Here is a 22,400-nt window from a genome sequence, read left to right on the forward strand (position 1 = left end):
AGCCACTTGGGCCACCTCTAATACTTTTGTCTGGCATTATAGGCTCCATAATTTGCTGTGTGATGATACGAAGTTGGGGTTGGGAGTGTTGCAGGCTGTGAGTTCCTGAATTATGTTGTTCCTGTAGTAATAAATCACTTTTGGGTGCTACTGTAGGGTGTTGTATCATTCGTGATTACTTTTCTATATGAATGTCGGGGGGTTGGCTTGGGTATTCGCACTTTGTAATGAATGGGACGAGGACAGGAGGGACCTGGGGGTAATGCCCTATTACTTACCGGTAATCTTCATTACTCCTGGACCAAATCACATTCATTACACCTCTCCCTCCCTCCAGGAAGGCTGTCCTTCCTCATATGTGGGGGCTTGGTAGTTCAGAGGGAATGCTGGGTAAGTACAAATTAAGTACTTCTGGTGGGAGGGAGTGGGATAGGGGTTCCAGTATTCCTTTTGTTCTTTTTTTCTGTCTGCAAGAGAGTTATATCTCACTTTGTAATGAATGGGGCGAGGACAACAGGACCAAGTGTAATGAAGATTACTGGTAAGTAGTAGGGCATTCCTTGCAACAGGCATATCAACCCTCTGTGCTACTTTATGATGAGTCAAAACTGCCACTAGGCAAAACTCTGATGGCTCTCCAGCAGGAACATTAATTACCAGAGTTATCTTGACATTTTTATTGTTGCCTGAAAACTGCTGTGCACACAACGAACTCTGCAGCAAGTGCGTTTTAAACTCCTGTTATTTCAAAACACGCCGTTCCCCCAGGTCAGCGCCAGATGCAGCTTTAACAGTCATACCACCTTGGAGCCGGCCCTGATCAGATCACTTTGTCCATTTGACTGACTGTACAGATTCTCTACACATTGTTTACATACACTAAAAAATGGTTCCTTTTTCTGAAGTGGCACATCTGAAACCAAGTATGTTTTGTTTTATTTTTCTATATTAACATTACATATTAGCTCTTTATTTTGCCTGCATGTGAGGAGCTCAGTTAAATGATAATTCATTTTTGGTTTCATTTTCAACATTGCTGTTCTAAAGTGCTTACGTGACCTTGAAACTTTTAGCAGCCAGCAATTTGAATGCTTGGTTAAGTGATGAATTTATTCTCGCCTAGTTTACAAATAATAATAATAAATGCAAGTCACAGCGGAAAGGCTTACTATTTAAAAAAACATCACTAATAAAAAAGCCACACAAGTGATTATTTCTTTTAATTTTAAAAACGTTATTATGAACATATGTTTAGGTGGCTGAATGTTTTCTTTGTTAGTTGAAGGGAGTAGGGCATCCATGAAGAAAAAGTCCAGCATTAAGGTGCAAAATCCTTGCACTGGCTGTGAGAACAGATGACGTTGTATAACCTGTGAAAATCTCAACCATATTGAGAGGAAAATGTTAATAACAATATTAACGGCTGTCTTATCTTGTGATGGTTTTAAGCATTTGAAAAAATACCAACACTTGACAGGAGGAATAGAAAGAGCTTTGCTAATAAGAAATTACTCAAAAAACAGAGGGTAGAAGAAATAAGGTGTCCAAAGCGCAAAAGAAAATCCCATACAAATATACACAGTGATGTATGTGGAGAGAAGAGGGCGTTATGAAAAGCAGCAAAGGTCAAAAAAAGTAGTAAAAAAAGAAAGTCTGAGCGTAGGAGACTGAGGAGGGAGGAGGTAGTGCCTCCACCATCCCTCAAAATATAGCACCATAAAATACCAACTAAATACCTAAAGCGACATGTATGTATTTGAGTTGGCATTATTTAATTCAGAGGGGCTCTACTTTTGAATGATGCAAAAATTGTTATAAATATAAAAAAGTTTGTTTATCACAATAACTTTGGGCACGATGTATTAAAATGACCAACAAAAGGCACTTACTTTCATCTGAGCTTCTGATTGGCTGGCGCTTCTGTAGTCTTTCATCCCCTGTGCTGAACTGGCGCAAAAGAACTTTGTGCTACAAAAAAGGTTTATATAATTAACACGTGCAATGAGATAATGAAACACACTCATCTCTATAAAATATTTCTTTTAAATTCTCGCTTGAACAAATCTTTCTAAACTCTACCTGCGCCTTACTGTCTATCTTGTTTATTTTTCACTCTCATCTCTACTCCCTCACTTCTCACATGCTCTCTTTCTCTATGTCTCTCTTTTGCACCCCTACACCTTATATTTCTGACTCGTGTAATTTATTCCTTCATTCTGTAGATGTTTCACTAAGACTCAGGTCTCACTCTGATTCTCTTGTTCTCATCTTCTCTAGCACGCCTACTTTTCTCTTCCTGTTATGCGGTCTCATTAAATCCATACTCTTGTCTCCCTTCCACTACCACGTTGTCTCTGATTTTTAGTCACATGTCATTCATATTTGACGTAACACACCTTCTTTTGCCCATTATCCTTCTATCTTTGGATCTAACACTATATGTCTGTGATGGGTCCCTCCCTTTCCCTACTTTATTCCCTTCCTCTATTGTTCATTTCCCTGTGATCTCACATTTTGCCTCTTCTATTTTTGATTCCCTTTCTTTTTTCCAATGCTAATTTTCTCTTTTGATATGCATCCCTCCACACCCGGAAAACTTGTCCAATGGGTCAGTATAATTCAGTGAAAATCTATAATGCTCCATTGACACTATGAACATATTCAGACGTTTGCTGTGGTTTTACTCATAATGTTAGCATTAAGGGGTTTATATACCAGTCAGATAGGTTGTTGGGACTCTAAGCCAGATGATTGAACGATTTGTTACCACTTGGCCCAATCTAAGCAAGTGCGTGATTAACAACCATGTTTATTATGGATACTGGCTTGCAGTAATTCTTTGGTAACCGTCTGTTTAGTGTACGAGCTACCCGTTACAAGGGTAAAAAGACAAACAGTGGGAAGTCCTTTGAGTTGATCAAGATTAATTCTTTTCTTTTTTTTTTTGGCAAGCATGATCTATAAAATCAATAATCTTTCAAAGCAAGTTCTGGGGGAAGTTAATTTACAGTACAAGACAGTTGTCTAGTTCACCACTAATGAGTGTACCTTTCACTCAATTTCGATCTGGGATGGCAGAATGCTGAGAATATTCCTCAGTTGTAATACTGGATCATCTTTTCTATTTCTGTTTTTATCAAACATATGTTGAAAATTATCCCCAGGTTTTTCAATTTTGGAGACTCTAGATTCAAAAATTGGGGGAGCTCTGAGACAATGGAGGTCTCCCGGAAAGACCCTTTAAAGTCTATTAATACCTCTTTATTGCTTCTTAAAACTTTGTTACATTTTGCAAAGTGCAATTCTATAAACCTCGGTGAGACACTCTGATTTAGTCAAAGGAATTCACTTGACTCAATACTTTTAAAGGGATTTGCAGGGTTATTAGCATAGGAGTAAGAATATTGTGCATAGTTATGAATTGTTAATACAAGACATCTTTTATTATATGAATGGGATTGGCCTATACTTGTCTTTGAAGGGGAAAGGAGGACTCTGAGAAATCACAGGTCAGAACCACAGTTTTACGGGTATTTATTTGGAAAGAAGTCAATTGCCAAAATGACTATAGGTTTTTTCACAAGCAGATGTGGCTTGACAACCACTCTCAAACAGGATCCTCTAGTCTTCCTGGTATTTTTTTGGTAACTTGACAAAAATCTTAACAAGATCTTTCTAACAACCACAAAATTGATAATAAGCCAGTCAATCAGAGGCAATGATGAACAAATGTTACTTACCTGTAAACTGTGGTTCTCCAGTATTGGTGTCTTTCATAGATGCACATGCTTGAATATTCCCCGCCGTCGAAGTGGGAGTCCCAAGGTACATAAAAAGCAATAAGTCTCATGTATATAGATACATACATAAACTATATAAGAATAAAATACATATATAAATAAACTTTATATAGTTTGAAATAACATATCAAGTCAAAAGTACTATAGGATAACATTGACACATAGGAAAGCATTGAAAAAGGAATCACTTTACTGACATATCCATGTCGTTTTTATAGTCCAAACTCCAGCCAATCAGGCGCAAGCATCCTCTAGAACCTTCTCCTCAGAGGCTCAGGCCCTCAGATTTTCATAGCACAAGAGTGACAAAGAGTCTAATGAGGAGAAGAGAGCCTCTGAGGGGAGGAGGGTGGGTCGCATTTGAATCTATGAAAGACACCAACACTGGAGAACCACAGTTTACAGGTAAGTAACATTTGTTCTTCTCCAGTATTGGGGTGTCTTTCATAGATTCACATGCTTGAATAGAATAGTGAGCAGTACTCTGCAGCCTGAAGAGGCCGTATCAACGTTGCATGAAACACAATGACATTGTATGACAAAAACACACAGCTGATAACAACCCAAGAAGGAGGGAAGTAACAGAGGCTCACCTTATTTGAAGAGATTGCGAGGAACTGCTTGGCCCACTTCCGTATCAGCTTCATTGATTGCATCCATGCAGTAGTGCCTCGTGAAAGTGTGCCTGCTGGACCAGGTAGCTGCCCGGCAGATCTGATGAATGGGCACACCAGCGAATAAAGCAGTGGAGGAGGACATTGCCCTTGTAGAATGCGCCCTCACTCCAGAAGAAAGAGGCTTGCCAGCCTTCTGATGGCAGAAAGATATCGCTGACAAAATCCAACGTGCAATTGTTGGTTTGGTAACAGAATGTCCCTTACAGGTTCGCCTGTAGGCAACGAACAGTTGATCAGACTGGCGAAAGGGTGCCGTTCTGCTGATATAAAACTTGAGACACCTCTTTAAGTCCAAAGAGTGTAGACTCTGTTCCGCTGGAGATTGCGGATGAGGAAAAAATGTTTTTTAAATTACGGGTTCATTAAGATGAAAATTAGACGGCACCTTTGGCATGAAAACTGGGTTAGTGCAAAGTATTACACAGTCCGATTTAAATTGAAGAAAAGGAGGCTGGATTGTGAAGGCGTGAATGTCACTTACTCGGCGAGAGGAAGTCAGTGCAAGCATGAGGGCGACCTTCCAGGTTAAAAATTCGAAATCCGGTGAATGGATTGGCTCAAAGGGCGCCTTCATAAGCTGCGCCAATACGATGTTAAGACGCCACGTGGGCGGAGGACGCCGAATGGGTGGAAACATCCGGAACAACCCTTTAAAGAATTGCTGAATTACTCTAGATGAATAGAGAGAGGAAGAGCCGTCCTGGCGAAAGCGAGAAATTGCCGCTAGAAAGACTTTTAAGGTGGAGTGAGACAGTCCTGACTGTGCCAACTGCAAAAGGAAAGGCAGAATCTGTGCCGGGGAGGCGTGCACTGGGTGGATGTGAACAGACGAGCACCAGTGACAGAAGCGCTTCCACTTTAGTTTGTAGGTCTTCACCGTGGAAGGCGCCCGCGCCCTGGCAAGAACTTCCCTGCAGGAAGGTGAAATGTTCAAGTGAGCAAATTCAAGGTGCTCAGGTTCCAGGCAGACAATTTAAGTGAATTGGGATTCGGATGGCAGATCCAACCGTTGTTCATTGTTAGAAGGTCCGGCCGAGGGCGAAGAAGTATGGGCTCGCACTGAGAGAGGAGCAGTAGCTCCGAGAACCATGCCTGCCGAGGCCACCGTGGAGTAATCAGGAGAATGTGGCACGGTTGTCTCCGCATTTTCCACAACACTTGAGGAATGAGAGGGATTGGTGGAAAAGCGTAGGCAAATATCTTGCACCAGTCCATCGAAAGGGCATTGCCGCGCGACCCTCTGGGGGGAAGCCAACTTGCGTAAGACTGGCATTTGCTGTTCTGTGGAGTTGCAAAGAGATCCAGGTTCGGGTGACCCCAAAGGCTGAAGACAAAGTCTAGAGTCGGCTGATGCAACTCCCACTCATGGGTCGATGATGCTGACCAACTGAGTGAGTCTGCTAGAATGTTGGAAATGCCAGGCAGGTGGACTGCAGTGAGCGTGATCTGATGTAGTATGGCCCAATCCCAGATTTTCTGAGCCAGCTGGGAAAGCAGTGGAGATTTTGTCCCACCCTGCTTGTTTAGGTAGTGCATGCTGGTGGTGTTGTCCGTTTGAATGAGCACTGATTCCCCTTGAAGCTGGAGCCGGAAGGATTTGAGTGCAAGGAAAATTGCCATCAGTTCTAGTCTGTTGATGTGCCAAGAACGTTGAGACAGAGTCCATTTGCCCTTGATGGACAGATCTTGAAGGTGTCCGCCCCACCCTTCCAGGGAGGCATCCGTGGTAAGAACGAGTTCCGGGGCTTTTGCCAGGAAAGAAGTTCCAGCTGCGATGTTGCGAGGTTGTGTCCACCAGTGCAGAGCTTGTGCCATGCGAGCGGTTATGAAGATCCGGTCGCTGAAAGAACCGGAGATCTGACGCCATTGTTTGTCCAGTTTTTTCTTGAATGGGACGACTCTTCAGTCTGCAATGTGGGATCAAAGAAATGCAGGAGGACGCCATCCCCAGAAAGGACTTCAATATGCGGACTGAAACGGACCGCTTTGATCTGATGGAAGCTGCGAGCTGCAGGATCCGTGTTTGCCGATCGGCGGAGACAAAAGCCATGGCCATGGAGGTATTGATGGTAGCACCTAGGAACGTTCTGTGCCGAGCTGGCGTGAGCTGAGATTTTTGTATGTTGACTGACAGTCATAGAGAGTGGAACAGAGTCCGACAATTCTGAGTATCTAGGGATGCTTGGTGGTAGGACTGAGACTTGATGAGACAATCGTCCAAATATGGGAATATTTGAATACCTCGCAACCGCAAATGGGCCACCACCGGGGCAAGGACTTTCGTGAAGACTCGAGGAGCTGAGCGAAGCCCGAAGGGCAGGACTCTGAATTGAAAGTCCCTGTGGCCTACACGGAAGCGTAGGTATTTCCTGTGGCGTGGTAAAATTGGTACGTGGAAATAAGCATCCTGAAGATCGATTGTTGTCATGAAGTCGTCTTGAGAAAGGAACTGAAGAATGTCTCTCAGTGTGAGCATGCGGAATGATTGGTCTTTTAGAAACTTGTTGAGGGACCTCAGGTCGAGGATAGGGTGCCACTCCCCAGATTTCTTTAATACGAGGAAAAAACGGGAATAGAAGCCTAGCCCCTTCTGAGATTTCGGAACCACTTTGATGGCCCCTTTCTTGAGCATAATGCTGATCTGATGGAAAAGCTCTTTGAGATGAGCGGGAGGAGGACCGGATGGAGGGGTGTTTCGAGGGAATTTGACGAATTCTAGGGCATGGCCCTTTGAAACAATGTCCAACACCCAACGGTCTGAAGTGATCAATGACCAATTTGAAAAGAATTTTGAGATCCGTCCTCCAACTCGGGAGGGGGGGCACTGAGGGGAGGGGGATATAAACAAAGAGAGTCATTGTTTTTTGGAGGAGTTCCCCTATAGTTGGACTTGCCTCTGTAGGATTTACTAGTCTGTTGTCTGTAAGACTGTGGGTTTTGGGAGGAAAAACGTTGGTGTCCTTGGCTGTAAGAGCGGTACTGAGTGGAATTGCCACGAAAGGAAGAGGTGGTGCTGCGTCCGCGAGCACCCCGAAAAGGCTGCCTTCTAAACTGTAGCGTGCCAAGGGAACGAGCCGTCTCAGTGTCCTTCTTAATTGTTTGGAGGGCCTCATCCACATGCTGTCCAAACAAGGACTCCCCATCAAAGGGCATATCGAGAATCTTTGCCTGGACTTCTTGACGAAAAGAAGTGGAACGAAGCCAGCCTTGCCTCCTTAAAACAGCTGCTCCAGCTAGCTGTCGAAAACCAGTTGAGGCGATATCTACACAGCAATCAATAATCTCTGAAGATGCTCTTGCACCTTCTTGCAGAATCTTGAGAGCGTCCGCTCTAGAGGGCTCTGGAATGAGCTTAATGAAAGCCTCCATGTCCGACCACATTTGGCGATCGTAACGGCCCAAGATGGCCAAAGAATTTGCTTCCCTTACTGTTGTGGAGGACATGGTAGAGAACTTCTTCCCAATGGCGTCCAGGCGACGGCCATCACGGTCAGGTGGAGAGGAAAGTGGAGACGAGGGATTCTTCGAGCGACGTTGTGCCGCCTGGGTGATGACTGAATCCGGCTTAGGCTGGGATACCAAGCAAGCAGGAGAAGAGTCCAGGGCCTTATACTTTTTCTCTAACCGCGGAAGAACTGCTGGGATTGAATTAGGTGTTTTCATCAGTTTAATCCCTTCATTCCAAATAAAGTCAGTTATGGGCACGGCCGAACTTGTTTCTGTGGTTGTGATTTGAAATCATACAGAAAGCAATCCTCCTCTCTCAGGATCATGGGAAGATGAAATCGCTGCGCTGCTCTTTCCATCAACTGATGGAAACCTGTAATGTCAACAGGTGGAGAGTTCACTGGCGACTTCGGAGGCGAAGAAGGCAAATTTATTTGATAATCATCCCAGTCGGCCATTGTGTCGTCGTCATCGCCCTGGAGCTCTCCATCTTCCGTATCTTGAAGAACGTCACCGTCACCCTGTGCAGGGGGTACTAGTGAAGGGGCGGATGGCGTTGGCTCTGCCGGCTCTGGAGGAGGAGTCGGAAAGTTCGATGGAGCGTCACGTGGAGAACTGTGAGAAGAAGGTGGAAAACGGCGATTGTAATCCTCCAACATAAATTGGAGATTAGAGATGAGGGACAAAGGACGCTGTGCCATTGGGACCTGTGTAGGAGGATCCTGCTCCTCTTCTTGATAATAATGAAAGGGAGAGGGCAAGTCCATTACACTACAACGCTTGGAAGAGACTCCGGTGCGAGCAGAAGCCACACTTTCGACATCAGAGAGAGGATTATCTGCGTCCTTCAATTTTTTGAGCCACAGAAGGAGGCGACCCTCTCTGTCCTTTAGAGTCTTTTGTGAAAAAGTTCTACAGATTTTACAGTTGCCCACCTTATGGTCGGGGTAAAGGCAGTAAATACATTTTTCATGAGGGTCCTCAGAAAAAAGTCTTAACTTCCCACAAGAAGCACAGGGACGGAAAAGAGACTTCTTACTTGAAGACATGAGAATAAGTTGAAGAAAATCCAAACCAGAGAAAAAACTGAGCAGAGCTCAGGGAGACTCCCTTCACACGACGTGCGGTAGAAAATCTGAAGGCCTGAACCTCTGAGGAGAAGGTTCTAGAGGGTGCTTGCGCCTGATTGGCTGGAGTTTGGACTATAAAAACGACATGGATATGTCAGTAAAGTGATCTCTTTTTCAATGTCAATGTTATTCAATGGTACTTTTGACTTGATATGTTATTTCAAACTATATAACGTTTATTTATATATGTATTTTATTCTTATATAGTTTATGTATGTATCTATATACAGGAGACTTATTGCTTTTTATGTACCGTGGGACTCCCACTTCGACGATGGGGAATATTCAAGCATGTGAATCTATGAAAGACACCCCAATACTGGAGAAGACCTGTTCCTGCGATTTCAAATCTTTCAACTCTCTCAGACAATATTTTGCTTTAAAATGACAGCTATACTTCCGAGGGTTCCTGTATCTAAGGCGACTCAAACCGTGTTTACTTTTCTTAAATCCCTTATTTTTAGGAAATTCCTTTGTCTTTGCAAATCACTCATCCTGTGTGAATCTTCCTTGAGCATCTGTGCAGAATCGATAAAGATTTCACAGTCTGGAAGCTCCAGAGGAGGTTTGGGATTGAAATCAAAGAGATTTAAAAGAAAGGTTCAAAAGAAGGCTACACTGTTTGACTATCAAAGGCCGGTCATAGGATCATAGGATTCTTGCATCCTTTTTCTTTTCCAGGGACTGAGAGAGATAAGGGTGACCCTTTTCAGTAGCCACATTGTCATCTGGGGTAAAACATCAAAGGGCAACTGCTGCCTTCCAGAAAGAATGAGCCTCCAAGGAGAAAAAAGCTACAAGGGCAGAATCCTTCAGGTGTCGTGGGTCTGAAGAGGTGCACAGGAGAATGGAGATGTGAATACCAGGAGCCATGACCCGCCCATGCCCAATGCCAGTAATCATAGTCTTAATCCTCCTGCTGCAGCCCTCCCTACTCTTAACTGCATCCGCTGCTCGCTGCACTGCTGCCACACTGCACAACAATGAAGTAATGTTCTTCTGCACCACCTGTAAGTTCTTATGCACTCCCTAATTCCCACTGTTCACTCCCTCTGCACTGACAGCACCCAACTCTCTCACACCCAGGCTTGCCAGCCACCGACTGCACAGCACTCTATACTTTCATGCATGCTTCTCAACACCAGCACTCTCATCAAACACACCACAGAGATTTTGGACCTGCTGCACTACAAAGCACCAGACCTGTTATTCCTCAAAGAAACCTAGATGAACTCTGCAAGGATGCCATCAAGCTGCAGCACCTTCTCGGATAATACCCCCAGCAACATGGAAAATCATATTCGAGGATGCCATTAACTTGCAGCACCTTCTCGGATACTGCCCCCAGCAACAAGTAACATCTGTCCTTCAGACTGCACATCGCAGCCAGCTTCACCCTGAGCAGGACCCTCATCTATGGACCAACTGGACCATGCATCAAATCGATTGACACTATAGCAGACTCAGTTGCACCCCTCGTTCTCGGCTCGAGTGGCTTCTTCCTTCTTGCTGACCTGTACTCCCACCTGGAAGATACTGCTGACCTGAACACAACCATACTGCTCGAAGACCTAAGAAACCTCAGCCTCATCCAGCATGTGAAAGAAAGCACACACTCTGCCAGACACCTCCTGAATCTGATTTTCACCACCCTTGACAACATCTTGGCCGACAAGCCCACACTAATCAACTCGACCGACCATGTCCTCTTCAAGTTGACCATTACTCTCCTGCATTAACACACAACAACACCTGCCAAGCCAACCTGCTGAGACTGGAACTACACTCAGGAGGAAGACTGGAATTCAAAAATCACAGAACACCAGCCCAAACGCAGCAGCAGTTTATTTATTTATTTATTTGTGTATTTTGTAGAGCGCTGCAGCTGCCCCAACGGGGCGTCCCGGCGCTGATAGATCATGGAATTAGAGGCTAGGCACTAAGGAGCATTATATGGGGAAAAGATGCGTTTTCAGGGATTTTCGGAATGCTAATTCGGTTTGGCAGGCTCGTAATGCAACCGGAAGGTTGTTCCAACACCGAGTGGCACAGACCTCGAATGTTTTCCCGCCTGCGCGAGTACGTTTAAATCTGGGGGTTTCCAGCAGAAGTTGGGAATTTGAGCGTAATGTCCTGGAATTGACATACGGTTTCAGAGTGCTTCTTAGGTGGGCCGAGCCTTTGCCCTTGGAGGCCCGGAAAGCCAAGGTCATGGCCTTAAAAATACATCTCTTGGAAATGGGGAGCCAGTGGAGTTTACGGAGGTGTGGGGAGATGTGATGTCTGGCGGGAATTCTCTCCACCAGCCGAGCAGCAGCATTCTGGACAGTCTGAAGCTTGTGGCATAGGCCTGCTGTGATGCCAAGGTATAATGCGTTGGCATAGTCCAGGTGAGATATTATTAGGGCCTGTACCACAGTCTTACGGCAGTCCATCGGTAGGTAGTTGATGAGCCGTCTAATTGTCTTGATCTTAGCAAAGCAGGATGCTGCTACTGTTTGAACCTGGGCGTTAAAACTGAGATGATTATCCCAACGCACTCCCAAGTTTCTCACCGAGTCTTTAGGCGTGGGGGCATGGCTGAGATCATTCGGCCACCATAAATTAGAATCAAGAGGGGATGATGAATTAAAAAACAGAATCTCTGTCTTTCCGGCGTTAAATCGGAGGGAATTGGAGTCCATCCAGCTAGAGATGTCTCTTAGACAGTTTTTCAGTGGGTCGAAGGCAGAGGCAGTAGGGGTATCAAAAGTAAAGAGTAACTGAATGTCATCCGCATAGGAGGTGGATTTAATCCCAGTTTGCGCAATCAGTTTAGCCAGGGGGGAAAAGTAAACGTTGAACAGGAGCGGGCTCAGGGAGGAGCCCTGAGGAACTCCCCATTTTAGTGGTCTAGCAGTGGAGGTGTAGGGAGGGGTGAATACCTGCTGAGTACGGTCACCCAGGTAAGAAGAGAGCCATCTCAGCACTGTACCGCCGAAGCCTAGGTCTCTCAGCCTTCTCAGCAAGATCTTATGAGAGACGGTGTCAAATGCTGCTGAGAGATCCAGCAGCACTAACACCGCCCTCGAGCCTCGATCCATCGTCCATCTCACGGAGTCAGCCATTTCAACAAGGGCCGACTCCGTGCTGTGGCCCGACCGAAAGCCATGCTGAGAGTCATGCAGGAGCCCATGGGATTCGATGTAGTTAGCAAGCTGGGCGTGCACCAGTTTTTCCAGAATCTTAGCTGGGGCAGGTAGGAGGGAGATGGGCCTGTAGTTACTAGGGTTATCTGGGTCAAGATCAGGTTTCTTAAGGATGGGGACTAGGGACGCATGTTTCCATTTTGCGGGAAAAACACCCGTTCTTATGGATTGGTTCCAGATATGGTTAAGAAATGGATTGAGCAGGGGTGCCAGTTTTTTGTATTGTTTGGCTGGCAGTGGGTCCTTGGGGGAGCCGGATTTAAAATTGAGTAATTCTACCAGTGTGTCATCCTCAGAGATTTCTGCAAATTCTAGAAATGAGGGTGACTGTGGCGGATACATGGTAGATTCCTCAACCGACCCTTCACTACTGGTGATGGGAAAGGAGGAGTAAATAGCCTGGATTTACCCGACTCTATCACTAACTTCAACAACTGGATCACTTCTTGCGCTGACACCCTGACTCCCACTAGGCCCAAAAAAGCCAAAGGATCTAGACAATGAGCCTGGTGGTACATGGAGGAAATAAGAATGATGAAGCGCCACTGCAAACAACTAGAGTGCAGATCTAGGCCATCTAACACTTCACGACCACAGACCGCATTGATGCAAGCAACAAGCAGCAAAGAGATTTTTGCCATTGTGCAAGATTTCATCTCCCCAGTGGTCGCCTCCAACACAGCTCTCCATCTCATCAAAGGAAATCACTTTGTCCACATGAACCGCCATGTCCACAGATGAAACCTCAGCCACTATGAAGTTCATCCACTTGAAAGCCCCATCAGACCCTTGCGCCCACTACGCCTTCCCTAAAGGATAACTACCCATCAACTCATTGCCCACTCCAATGCTGAATGCCTGTCCTCATCAGCCACCTTCCCGGACACCTGGAAACACACCACATTACACCTCTGCCCAAAAAGCCCACCCCCACCCAGTGACTCTTGCAAGTTTCAAACCCATCTCCCTGCTACTGTACCTGGCCAAAGTCCTTGAGAAACTTATCAGCTTATGCCTCACCAAACATCTCAACGACCACCACCTTGACACCACACAATTCAACTTCGGACCTAACCACTCTATGGAAACAACCCTCAACATTGCTACCACTCATATCCGTTGGATCCTAGACAGAGGTGACATGACAGCGCCCACGCACCAGGACCTCGCGTGGCTTTCAACAGCCCATCCTCACCTGACGTCTATATGAAAGGGGAATCCAAGGATCCCGCGTTGGATCTGCTCCTTCCTGACTGGAAGGACACAGTCAGTCTGCCTGGCCCGCTACCCTTGGGATGCTTTCAGCCTCATCTATGGAATTCCACAAGCATCCTCACTCAGCCTGACCCTTTTCAACACTTATATGATCCCTCTAGTAAACAGCATCCACACCTACGACATTGATGTCCATCCTACGCTGAAGACATCCAACTAATACACTCCCTCTTGGACAAGACCCCAATAATTAGACCAAGTTTGCCAACTCCATGACCAAAGTAGGAGACTGCATAAAGACCACGTGTCTCAAACTTAACACTGCAATACAGTCATGATCTTTAGGAAAAACCCATCATAGTGGGACTCCAAATGGTAAATGACGGAACTCGGAGGCTCCCTCACCTCCACCGCAAAGAACCTCGGAATTATCATTGACAGCCAACTCAACATGACCGCCCAGGTCAATGCCATCACAGCCTCTTATTTGCACACCTTGAAGATGCTGAGAACAATCCTCACATAGCTTCCAACCAACACCGGGATACTGTCACTCACACCCTTGTCACATGCAGGCTGGACTACGGGAACACCCTCAAGGCCAAGGTCAGCAAACACCTTATATAACTTCAAACCATCCAGAACTCAGCATCCAGAATCACTCTTAAACTAGCACGCTACACGCACCTCTGCAACATCCAGTGGATTACAATACACAAATGAGCATAATTCAAACTCCTAACACACACCTTCAAAGCACTACACAATACGGATCAAGCCTACCTCAATAGTTGAATCTCATTTCATAAATCAACCACTCTGCCGTACTCTGCAAGATACCTCCACTCAGCTGGACTCGTATTTGGACACGTATATACAGAACCGGGGGGGTGGGTCTTCTACTATATTGTTCTCAAAGCCTGAAGCAACCAGCCATATTACACATCAGAGCAGCCTCTTCAATTCTTTAGTTTGCAAGAAGATGAAGATGGCTCCTCAAATAGACCCCTTACCAGCCCTAGGGCTGGCTAGACTAGCACCAGCACAAGCACCAGCATACCCTTCTAGAGCTAGACTAGTGTGCTTCACAAGTACCCATAACTGGAAAAAAGAATGTCAAAAGTGAGTGTAACCTATAGTGGCATTGCAGGAAGACAAAGTGGAGAAATTAGAGAATGGAAAATGTACACAGGACCTCCAGGGTTATGCATAGCTAGCACTGAAAGAGTACCACGATCTTCCAGAAATCATTCAAGCGTTTCTGTAACATAAGACCACTCAAACCTGATAGGGAAAACCCTACATGTGAGGACAGGATGATCAGAGAACTGTGGCTCTGGTGCTGAGGGAGGAAGGCGAACAGGAGGCAGTGCAGAAGGCAGCAGCCTTCAGAAAAAGGGTTACTCTTCCTTGGTGGAAGCATTTTACCCTTTCCCAACTCAGTTTGGAGTCCCTCTACAGATATGCAGGAGGTACACAAGGGCTCATTGGAACTGGGGCCACAGGCATCAATTTTATATCCCACAGATAGGAAGGTGTCACATAACGAGAAAACAATTCTATTTCCACACGTGGATGCAGATGTTAATTCCATGAATGGATTAAAGTTCAACATTGGGGTGGTATCTCCTGAATGGGACGTTAAAGGTGGCTTCGTGGAGCATGCAGAAGACTACCCAGGTGAAGAATGGTCGTTCAGACTCACTGTTGGCATTGTTTTTTATTCATGATGTGTCCTTTTAGAGGAAATAACCCTAAAATAGGAACTGTCAGGTTCATGGAGGCTACTGAGGGACACTCCATGCTCCTAGTAGTGATTGTTTAAGGAGATGTGTTAGCACTGGGACAGTGAAGGCAGGTGATGGTTATGTTCTTTAGTCTTGTTCAAGTGGTTTGAAGTTTTTGGTGAACACATTATGTTCTCCTGTCTTTGAACATGTTAGTAAAAAGATTTAAATCATAACAATTGGGACAGACCACAAACACAGAATTGAGACTATAATCTGGCAGCGGTCTGTGGGCCTAGGACTACAAAAATAGCATCTATTGACATAGGACTTTTATAACACAGAGTTACTGAGACACTGTTACTAGAATTCACTTTTAAACCTTAAAGCAACATCCCTGCTCCATAAGTAATATATATTTATTTACTTATGTTGGAAAATGGAATGCAGATATTGTGATCCAGTTAAAATTATCGTGTTTTGGCAGAGACATATTGCTAAGATCGGCTTAAGACAGAAAATGAGCCCAGGCACTAAATTAAAACTAGCCCCCATCAGCGAATCAGATACCTAAAAATGTGGCCCACATTTGCAAAGCATGGCAGATTTGAAATTTAGGAAGACGAGCTGAATATATCTTTACAAGATTTGGGCAACACCATGCATTTGTGCTTGCTGCAGGCAATGACTGCGAACGATTATACAAGAGAAAAAAGTTGGCCCCTAGATCCAAAAAAAAAACAAGAACAAAAAAAGGCCCACAAAAAAAAACCAAAACCCGTCCCATACACTGACCTATCAGACCAGCCGTTCGCGCACTCCCAGCTTTGCCCTCTAGGCAAGTCTACCCTGCATATTGCAAGAAAGGGTTAAATAAAGTGTGAGTTAGACCTGCGAGCCTGGCTTTGGGGCTCCGCTGAGTCTTATTTCGAATAGTCAAAAACTGCCTGCATGTCACCAAACAAAATTTTCCCTGGGTTATTGAAAATGGCACATAGAAAAAAAGTCGGACTTATTATGTCAAGATGTGTGACATATAACAAATCTAGCTCGTCCATGACCCTGTCGCCGTTGTGGATGCTGGGAGATTGCAGCAGCCAGTGTACCTAAATAAGCAGTGTCAAGAGTGTGTCAAACGAAGGGTGAACAATTTTTGTTCGGTGACCAACATGTGCCAAAGTTTAATGCACCCCAGGGTCTTTCTTCCTTCTGAAGTCGATAAAATCAGTGAAGCAGAGTGTTCTCATATAACGCTTGATTCGTAAGATTTTCCAAGAGACAATACAGATGCTAGAACTCACATGTCTGGCCTCTAATCAACACACAGCTCACTCCAACCACGCTACTTAAGCTTCCTTTTCTCAGTGGAGACAACCAAACACAATTTTCAAACTGAAATTCTAAACATTTGCGAGTCTGTTTGAGGAAGTAATTCTCTGAAATGTAGGACAAGCTGGAATTTATCTGGAGACATTGTAACAAGGCTAGGATTGAGCAGACAGGAGGAGGTGGATGTTTTTACAAAAAACGTAATGAAATTAAAATGTGTTCAGTATCAGTTTACAGCCCCTGGATTAGTTTACCTCTCTCCTATGAAACATTCTGGCTCGTGAACACTGGTTCATCCTGTGCCATCTAAAGTGCTCCTCGGTGTCTGAAGCGCTCTCATTGGTTGATCCGACTTACAAATGCATGAACGTCAGAGACATAATGTAAGTCTTTCGGAGAAATGTATAGTGGCATCCAGTATTTCTCAGAACTATAATTTTTACAAACCCCATTAATGCATGTGAATTCTGAGGGATGTTCCACCATGAAACACGTTCTATACAGCCATAGAAATGTGAACGTTACCTTCTTTTGGGGAGTCTTTGCGTCTTCTGAGCTATTAAAACAGAAGAATATAGTAATATATACATTACGTCGTGGTTTCATATACATTTCATCCAACACGTTGTCACACAAGTTTAACAATCTTAAAAAAACAGTGAATGCAGTTGTTTTTTTTAAAAAAAGAGGCTATACTTAGCTAGTTATCATAGATTCCAAGTTGACAGTTTGTTAGGTCTTGGCTACAGACAGCTTTAACGGTCTGTTGGCTAGACATATTGTTTACAATCTACTCAGGCTGGGTTTTGGGTCGGCACCTTCCTCTCGAATAGTTGGCTTATTATTTATCTATATCTGTTGTCTCCTCTTGATTTCATGGCTTTACTTCTTGTGTTTTTTCTGCCATGGAGCATTTCTGCTCTACAGTGTTCTGATTGGTTGACTTGTAGCCCGCCTCAGCTCAGGTTGCTTTTATATTTCGTTATGCACACCATGGGAGCCCATCTGTTTTCTTTTTCTTCTTGCTCCTCGTGTTGCTTTACCACCCCACCACCATGCTTATCTGTTGCTTCCCCCATCAGGATATTTTCTTTATTTTATTACATTTTTAGAAACAATGCCCAAACTCATCAAATCCCCTCCCCTGCTTTCGCAGCTCAGCAACATACATTTCCCACCAAACCCTGACCCCTCCCAGTCATGACCATTTAAAGAAAAATCTTTATTTTTTTTTTAAGGACAGCACATCTGCAATTTGCTGCCAGGCTACCTCCTTTCTAAATGTATCCACCATCCTAAAATTGTGACTGTGACACATGTAAACACATTGGGCCTGATTACGAGTTTAGCGGATGGAATTATTAGTCATAAATGTGACGGGTATCCCGTCCTCCATATTACAAGATTTATAGGATATAACGGAATTGTAATATGCAGGCGGGATATCTGACACATTTGTGACAGAGTAACCATGTCCACCAAACTTATAATCAGGCCCACTGTCTTGAAACATGGTGGTCATCTTGGAATGAGTTTATTTTAATAGGAAACTCATCTCAAGATTGCTAGACATTTCTGTGCATCTGTTTTGATGCTTGCATTTATATGCTGGTTAAAACTATCAATGACAAAGCCAAATAGCTTGGCTGCATAAAGCTGAAAAATATTAGCGTTGCAAATGCTTGTTTAAATGTGCTTTTACAATCGTAACATTCAAATAACTATCAATCAACTTAAAAGCTAGCGCTTCATCCACATACATTCCCACTATCAAATAGTGGAGCCCCGAAGTAAACAGCATACATTTCCAGCAGTGTGTTAGACAGGCAACTGGGACTGCACCTATCTGAATCTTGGTTAGGTATAAGTCAAGTAGTGGTGCACAGGCCCGGAGGTTTAATACCCCTCAACCACCCTAGGTTAAAAACCTTTCAACAATAAATTCATCCATTTGCTCCAGCACCCATCATTGTAACCAGAATCATTATGGTACACTATGCTGAATTCAGCAAAGCACAATTTGAACAGTATAACACCCATCAGTTCTTATCATGATCTGTGCGAGGTGTGTACATGCCTTCTTTTGTTTGTTCACGACGAGTGCTGCCCTTTATCGAATTCCTGTTTTTCTTGTAAACCAATGTGATGCCCTTTGATCACATTTTCGCTAGATAAAATGGTCGAAAACAATAAACAAATACATAAATACAGTTACAGATGCTTATGTATGTGGCACAGCAGCATGTGACAAGCCAGCCCTTGGTGTGGGCAGAGAGCTTTGTATGGGTCAACCATGCTTCATGTCCCTGTCACTGAGATAGAATGAAGGAAAACAGCAACAATTAGTGCTATTATTTTGAGCGTCCTGATTGGCAGAGGACATCTCAGCATTCCATACAGATTAGTGCTAATAGGTGGTATTGTCAGCCTAGAGTCAATTGTTCGGCACCAAATTGCTGCCCACTGTTGGCACTCCCAGTTGCACAGTAATGTTAGTGGACAGAGACCAGAGACGGCCGCACAGCGGGCAGTTGTTTGATATCACTTGATGCAGCATGGACTGAATAGTGCACTAAAATCACATTGCATAATTTGAGAGGCCGTGCTAGCCAAAAAGATATCCTATCTGGCAGACAAGCTGTTAATCATATTAGAATCCTGTGCCAGTGAAGTCAGACCAGGCGAGATACAACAAACCAGTCCCCCCCCCTAGCAGCACCAAAGAAATGACACATAAGTTGGTGTTCTCAAGGTACACCAGACAATGGGACACCATGGTCTACTTCCCCTACTCCCTGCCTTTTTAGTCAGTACCTACTAGGAAATACCAACTATTTTTCACATATGTGTGGGGGTGATTTCTTTAATGAGACACTCCCCATTAGGTTGCCCATGGAAATGTTGTACTATGGGGACTGTCAGAGATGTTTTAAGGCATTGGCAAAGTGGGCCGTGGCGCAGGGTCCCAGGTTTTCAGGGGACCCCCTGATAGGCTCTTTTCTGCAGATAGTCCAGTCCTAATGACCTTGAATGATTCTTAAACATAGTTTATTTTAAATACCATTTTCCTTTAATGTATTTTGAATACAGGTAACGTGTGGGAGTTTATTACAAACAATTTGCAATTAAATGTTGTGTTTATGTTTTTCAATACCACGCACATCCATAAAAAATATTTTTTCCAGATCGAAACAGGACCTCACATACGAGAAATATGAGGCAGTCATAGAGATTATGTGCAATAATATTAGTGAGCTGCTGCTGTGTTACAATATTGGAAACACGTGGCACAAGATTTTGGACGAGTTTGCATGTGCAATGATAGTGACCTCCTCAAAGAGGGCACGAAAGAGCTGTAACTGGATCATAAATTCAAAGCTGTTCCTAACAGGAGACCCTAAGAGACGTTTTGCCCAGGGCCACCAAAATCCTTAAAACGTCCCTTTGACTGTAATTTCACAATGCCCTATTGTTCAATTGCACAATGTAATAAAAATATGGACAGGGCTGTATATCGATTATTAATTTAAAGTGTCCCTGTTTCAGTCAAACTAAAACAAGCCCTATATTGTTTAATTGCTTTATATTGTTTGGACCCAAGTTTTTTTTAAATAATTCGAAGGGGCCTATCAAGGCTTTGGTGGTGCGGGAGAGGGCTGCCACTCCAGTGCCCCTCTCCTGCACCGCCAAAGCCATAATTAGACCGCCCGCCAGATTCCGACTGGAATCCAGGTTGGGCGGTCCCGCAGCGGCAGGCCCACAGCGGTGCCTGTTTCAGAGGCTCAAGAGAGATCCAGAACAGCACCGCAATGGGAACGCCATTGCAGGTTCCTGTAGGGCATGAGCTGTCAAGTTCATGCCCTGCAGGAACTGGGGGTGCATGCAGACAGGGAGGCACACCATGTTTCCCCTTGTATGCATCCTCTGGCACAGAGGCAATAGGGGGCTCTCTAGGGCCCCCTTTGTTTCCTCCCCATCACACTTTCAATGGCGGCCTCACTGCCATGAAAACCATGGCGGAGTGGAAATGTGTAATATGTTTTGCGGGGCTGCATTAGCCCCAGATACTGGGTCTCACTTCTCCAGAAGGGGGGATAGCATCTACACATGTGACACATCAACAAGCTCTGGGGAGTATGCCCAGGTGCATAGCACCGAGACCCAATGGGCTCATGGTAGAGTGGTATCAACAATACAAAGCACAATTACTTCCCAAACTGTTGAAGGCCCCCAGAGAGGCAAATTGCATGGGGGCCCTCCCACCTTATATGCGGGATGCGCAGATAGTGATGATCCCTAAGCTGGAGAAGGACCTTATAGACCTAGGGTCCTATCACCCCTTGTCAATGATCAATGTTGACTGCACTGCAAGATACTCTCGAAAGCACTGGCTACCAGTTTGCATGGTGTAGAGCCACACATGGTATACGAAGACCAATTTCGCTTCATGCCCGGTAGAGGCACGCACATGAATTTAAGGCGTTTATCCCATGGTATGCACTCGGTCAGGATGAGAGGTGATGGAGGGAGCCTTCGCGGCTCTCGACATTGAAAAGGCTTTTTACTCCCTTAGTTGGGAGTATCTCTGGGAGGAACTGAGCTGGATGGGCTTTGGTCTGAGGTTCATGCGGTGAGTGCAACTTTTATATGAAGCATCGTCGGCCAGAGTGCGTACTGGCAGTATTGTCTCTGTTCCCCTGCAGATAGCGAGAGGCACTAGACAGGGATGACCACTGTCCCCACTGCTATTTGTCCTGGCCATTGAGCTGTTAGCCATATATCTCTGGACACACCTGGCAAACTGGGGCACAACACACATGTTGTGTCCATGTACGCAGATGACATGTTTGTGTATCAGCATCAGCAGGGAACAGCTGTCCCCCTCTTCCTACAGATGATGGATAACTTTGGGGCTGTATCTGGCCTCCGGGTGAACACACAGAAGACCATCGTATTCGCACTGGCAGCACTGGTGAGCATAGCCAGGGAAGTCCTCCCAGAAGTGGGGGCTCCCTGGGAGGTGAATGCCTTCTAATACTTGAAAATTCAAGTAGCTCACAGACCAGAACGGCAATATGAGCTCAACATGAGGAAGTTGATGGCGGGTCTTGACTCCTTAATTGCCTTTTGGAACACCCTGCCACTTTCCATTATGGGCTCGGTGTCTCTGAGTAAAGTAGTACTACTCCCATGGTGCCTGAATGCCCTACAGAATAGATTCTGCACTATTCCTTCACTACTTTTTGCAGCACTCAATCACCTAATGACCTCGCTAGTGTGGGTGGGGAAATGGTGTCAAGTGAAACTTGCAGTTCTGAGCTAGACCTTGACAAAGGCGGGCTGTGAGTACCTGATTTGTACCTCCACTACCTGGTGAGTCGTTTGCAGTATGCAGCGCTCTAGTGCGAGGAGAGCCTAAACTTGGAGAAATGACTACTGGGGGGAATGATTGAGGGGTCAACCCTCCCCCTGCAGCTTATAGGGGGGGCTGGGAAGTCCGGGAATTACCCACACATCCTGAGACAGGTGGTAGCGGCATGCTCCTACGGTGCAAGCCTATGCCACACAGCTATCCATTTGGTGGCTGGGCCCGCTCCAGAGGCTACACGTGGTGATGGACATTGGTCACTGGATGGAGGGGGGATGACTGTCCTTGAGGGATCTATATCAGGGAGACACCTTCACCTTCTTCGCAGAAGCCTGGGACCACTTTTATCTTACCTGGGTCAATTCCTGCAATATGCAAAAATCTTGCACACGATCCGGGAACTGCGGCCCGAGTTCCTGGGGGAGCTGCAGGAGTCTTAGATGCTGCGGCTCATCCTGGACATGGGTGACAGCAGGAGCATGATTTTGTGCCTCTATACAGCATTTAAACGAGACTAGC

At 45.1% G+C, this 22,400-nt stretch overlaps 1 protein-coding gene across 3 annotated transcripts in view; it reads right to left on the minus strand.

The window, feature by feature from the left end:
• The window catches only part of RAPGEF4 (Rap guanine nucleotide exchange factor 4), a 1,002,526-nt gene that overhangs the window by 154,504 nt on the left and 825,622 nt on the right, over positions 1–22,400 (minus strand). For all 3 annotated transcript variants that reach the window (XM_085645283.1, XM_085645282.1, XM_085645284.1), the window contains 2 exons: positions 17,039–17,069; positions 1,890–1,968 (listed from right to left, as the gene is read on the minus strand). In XM_085645283.1, coding sequence (XP_085501409.1) covers positions 1,890–1,968; positions 17,039–17,069 — 110 coding nt within the window. The remainder of the gene's footprint in view (positions 1–1,889; positions 1,969–17,038; positions 17,070–22,400) is intronic.

Source organism: Triturus cristatus, chromosome 3_1 (assembly GCF_964204655.1).
Source record: "Triturus cristatus chromosome 3_1, aTriCri1.1, whole genome shotgun sequence".
In the NCBI taxonomy this organism is placed as follows: Eukaryota; Metazoa; Chordata; class Amphibia; order Caudata; family Salamandridae; genus Triturus; species Triturus cristatus.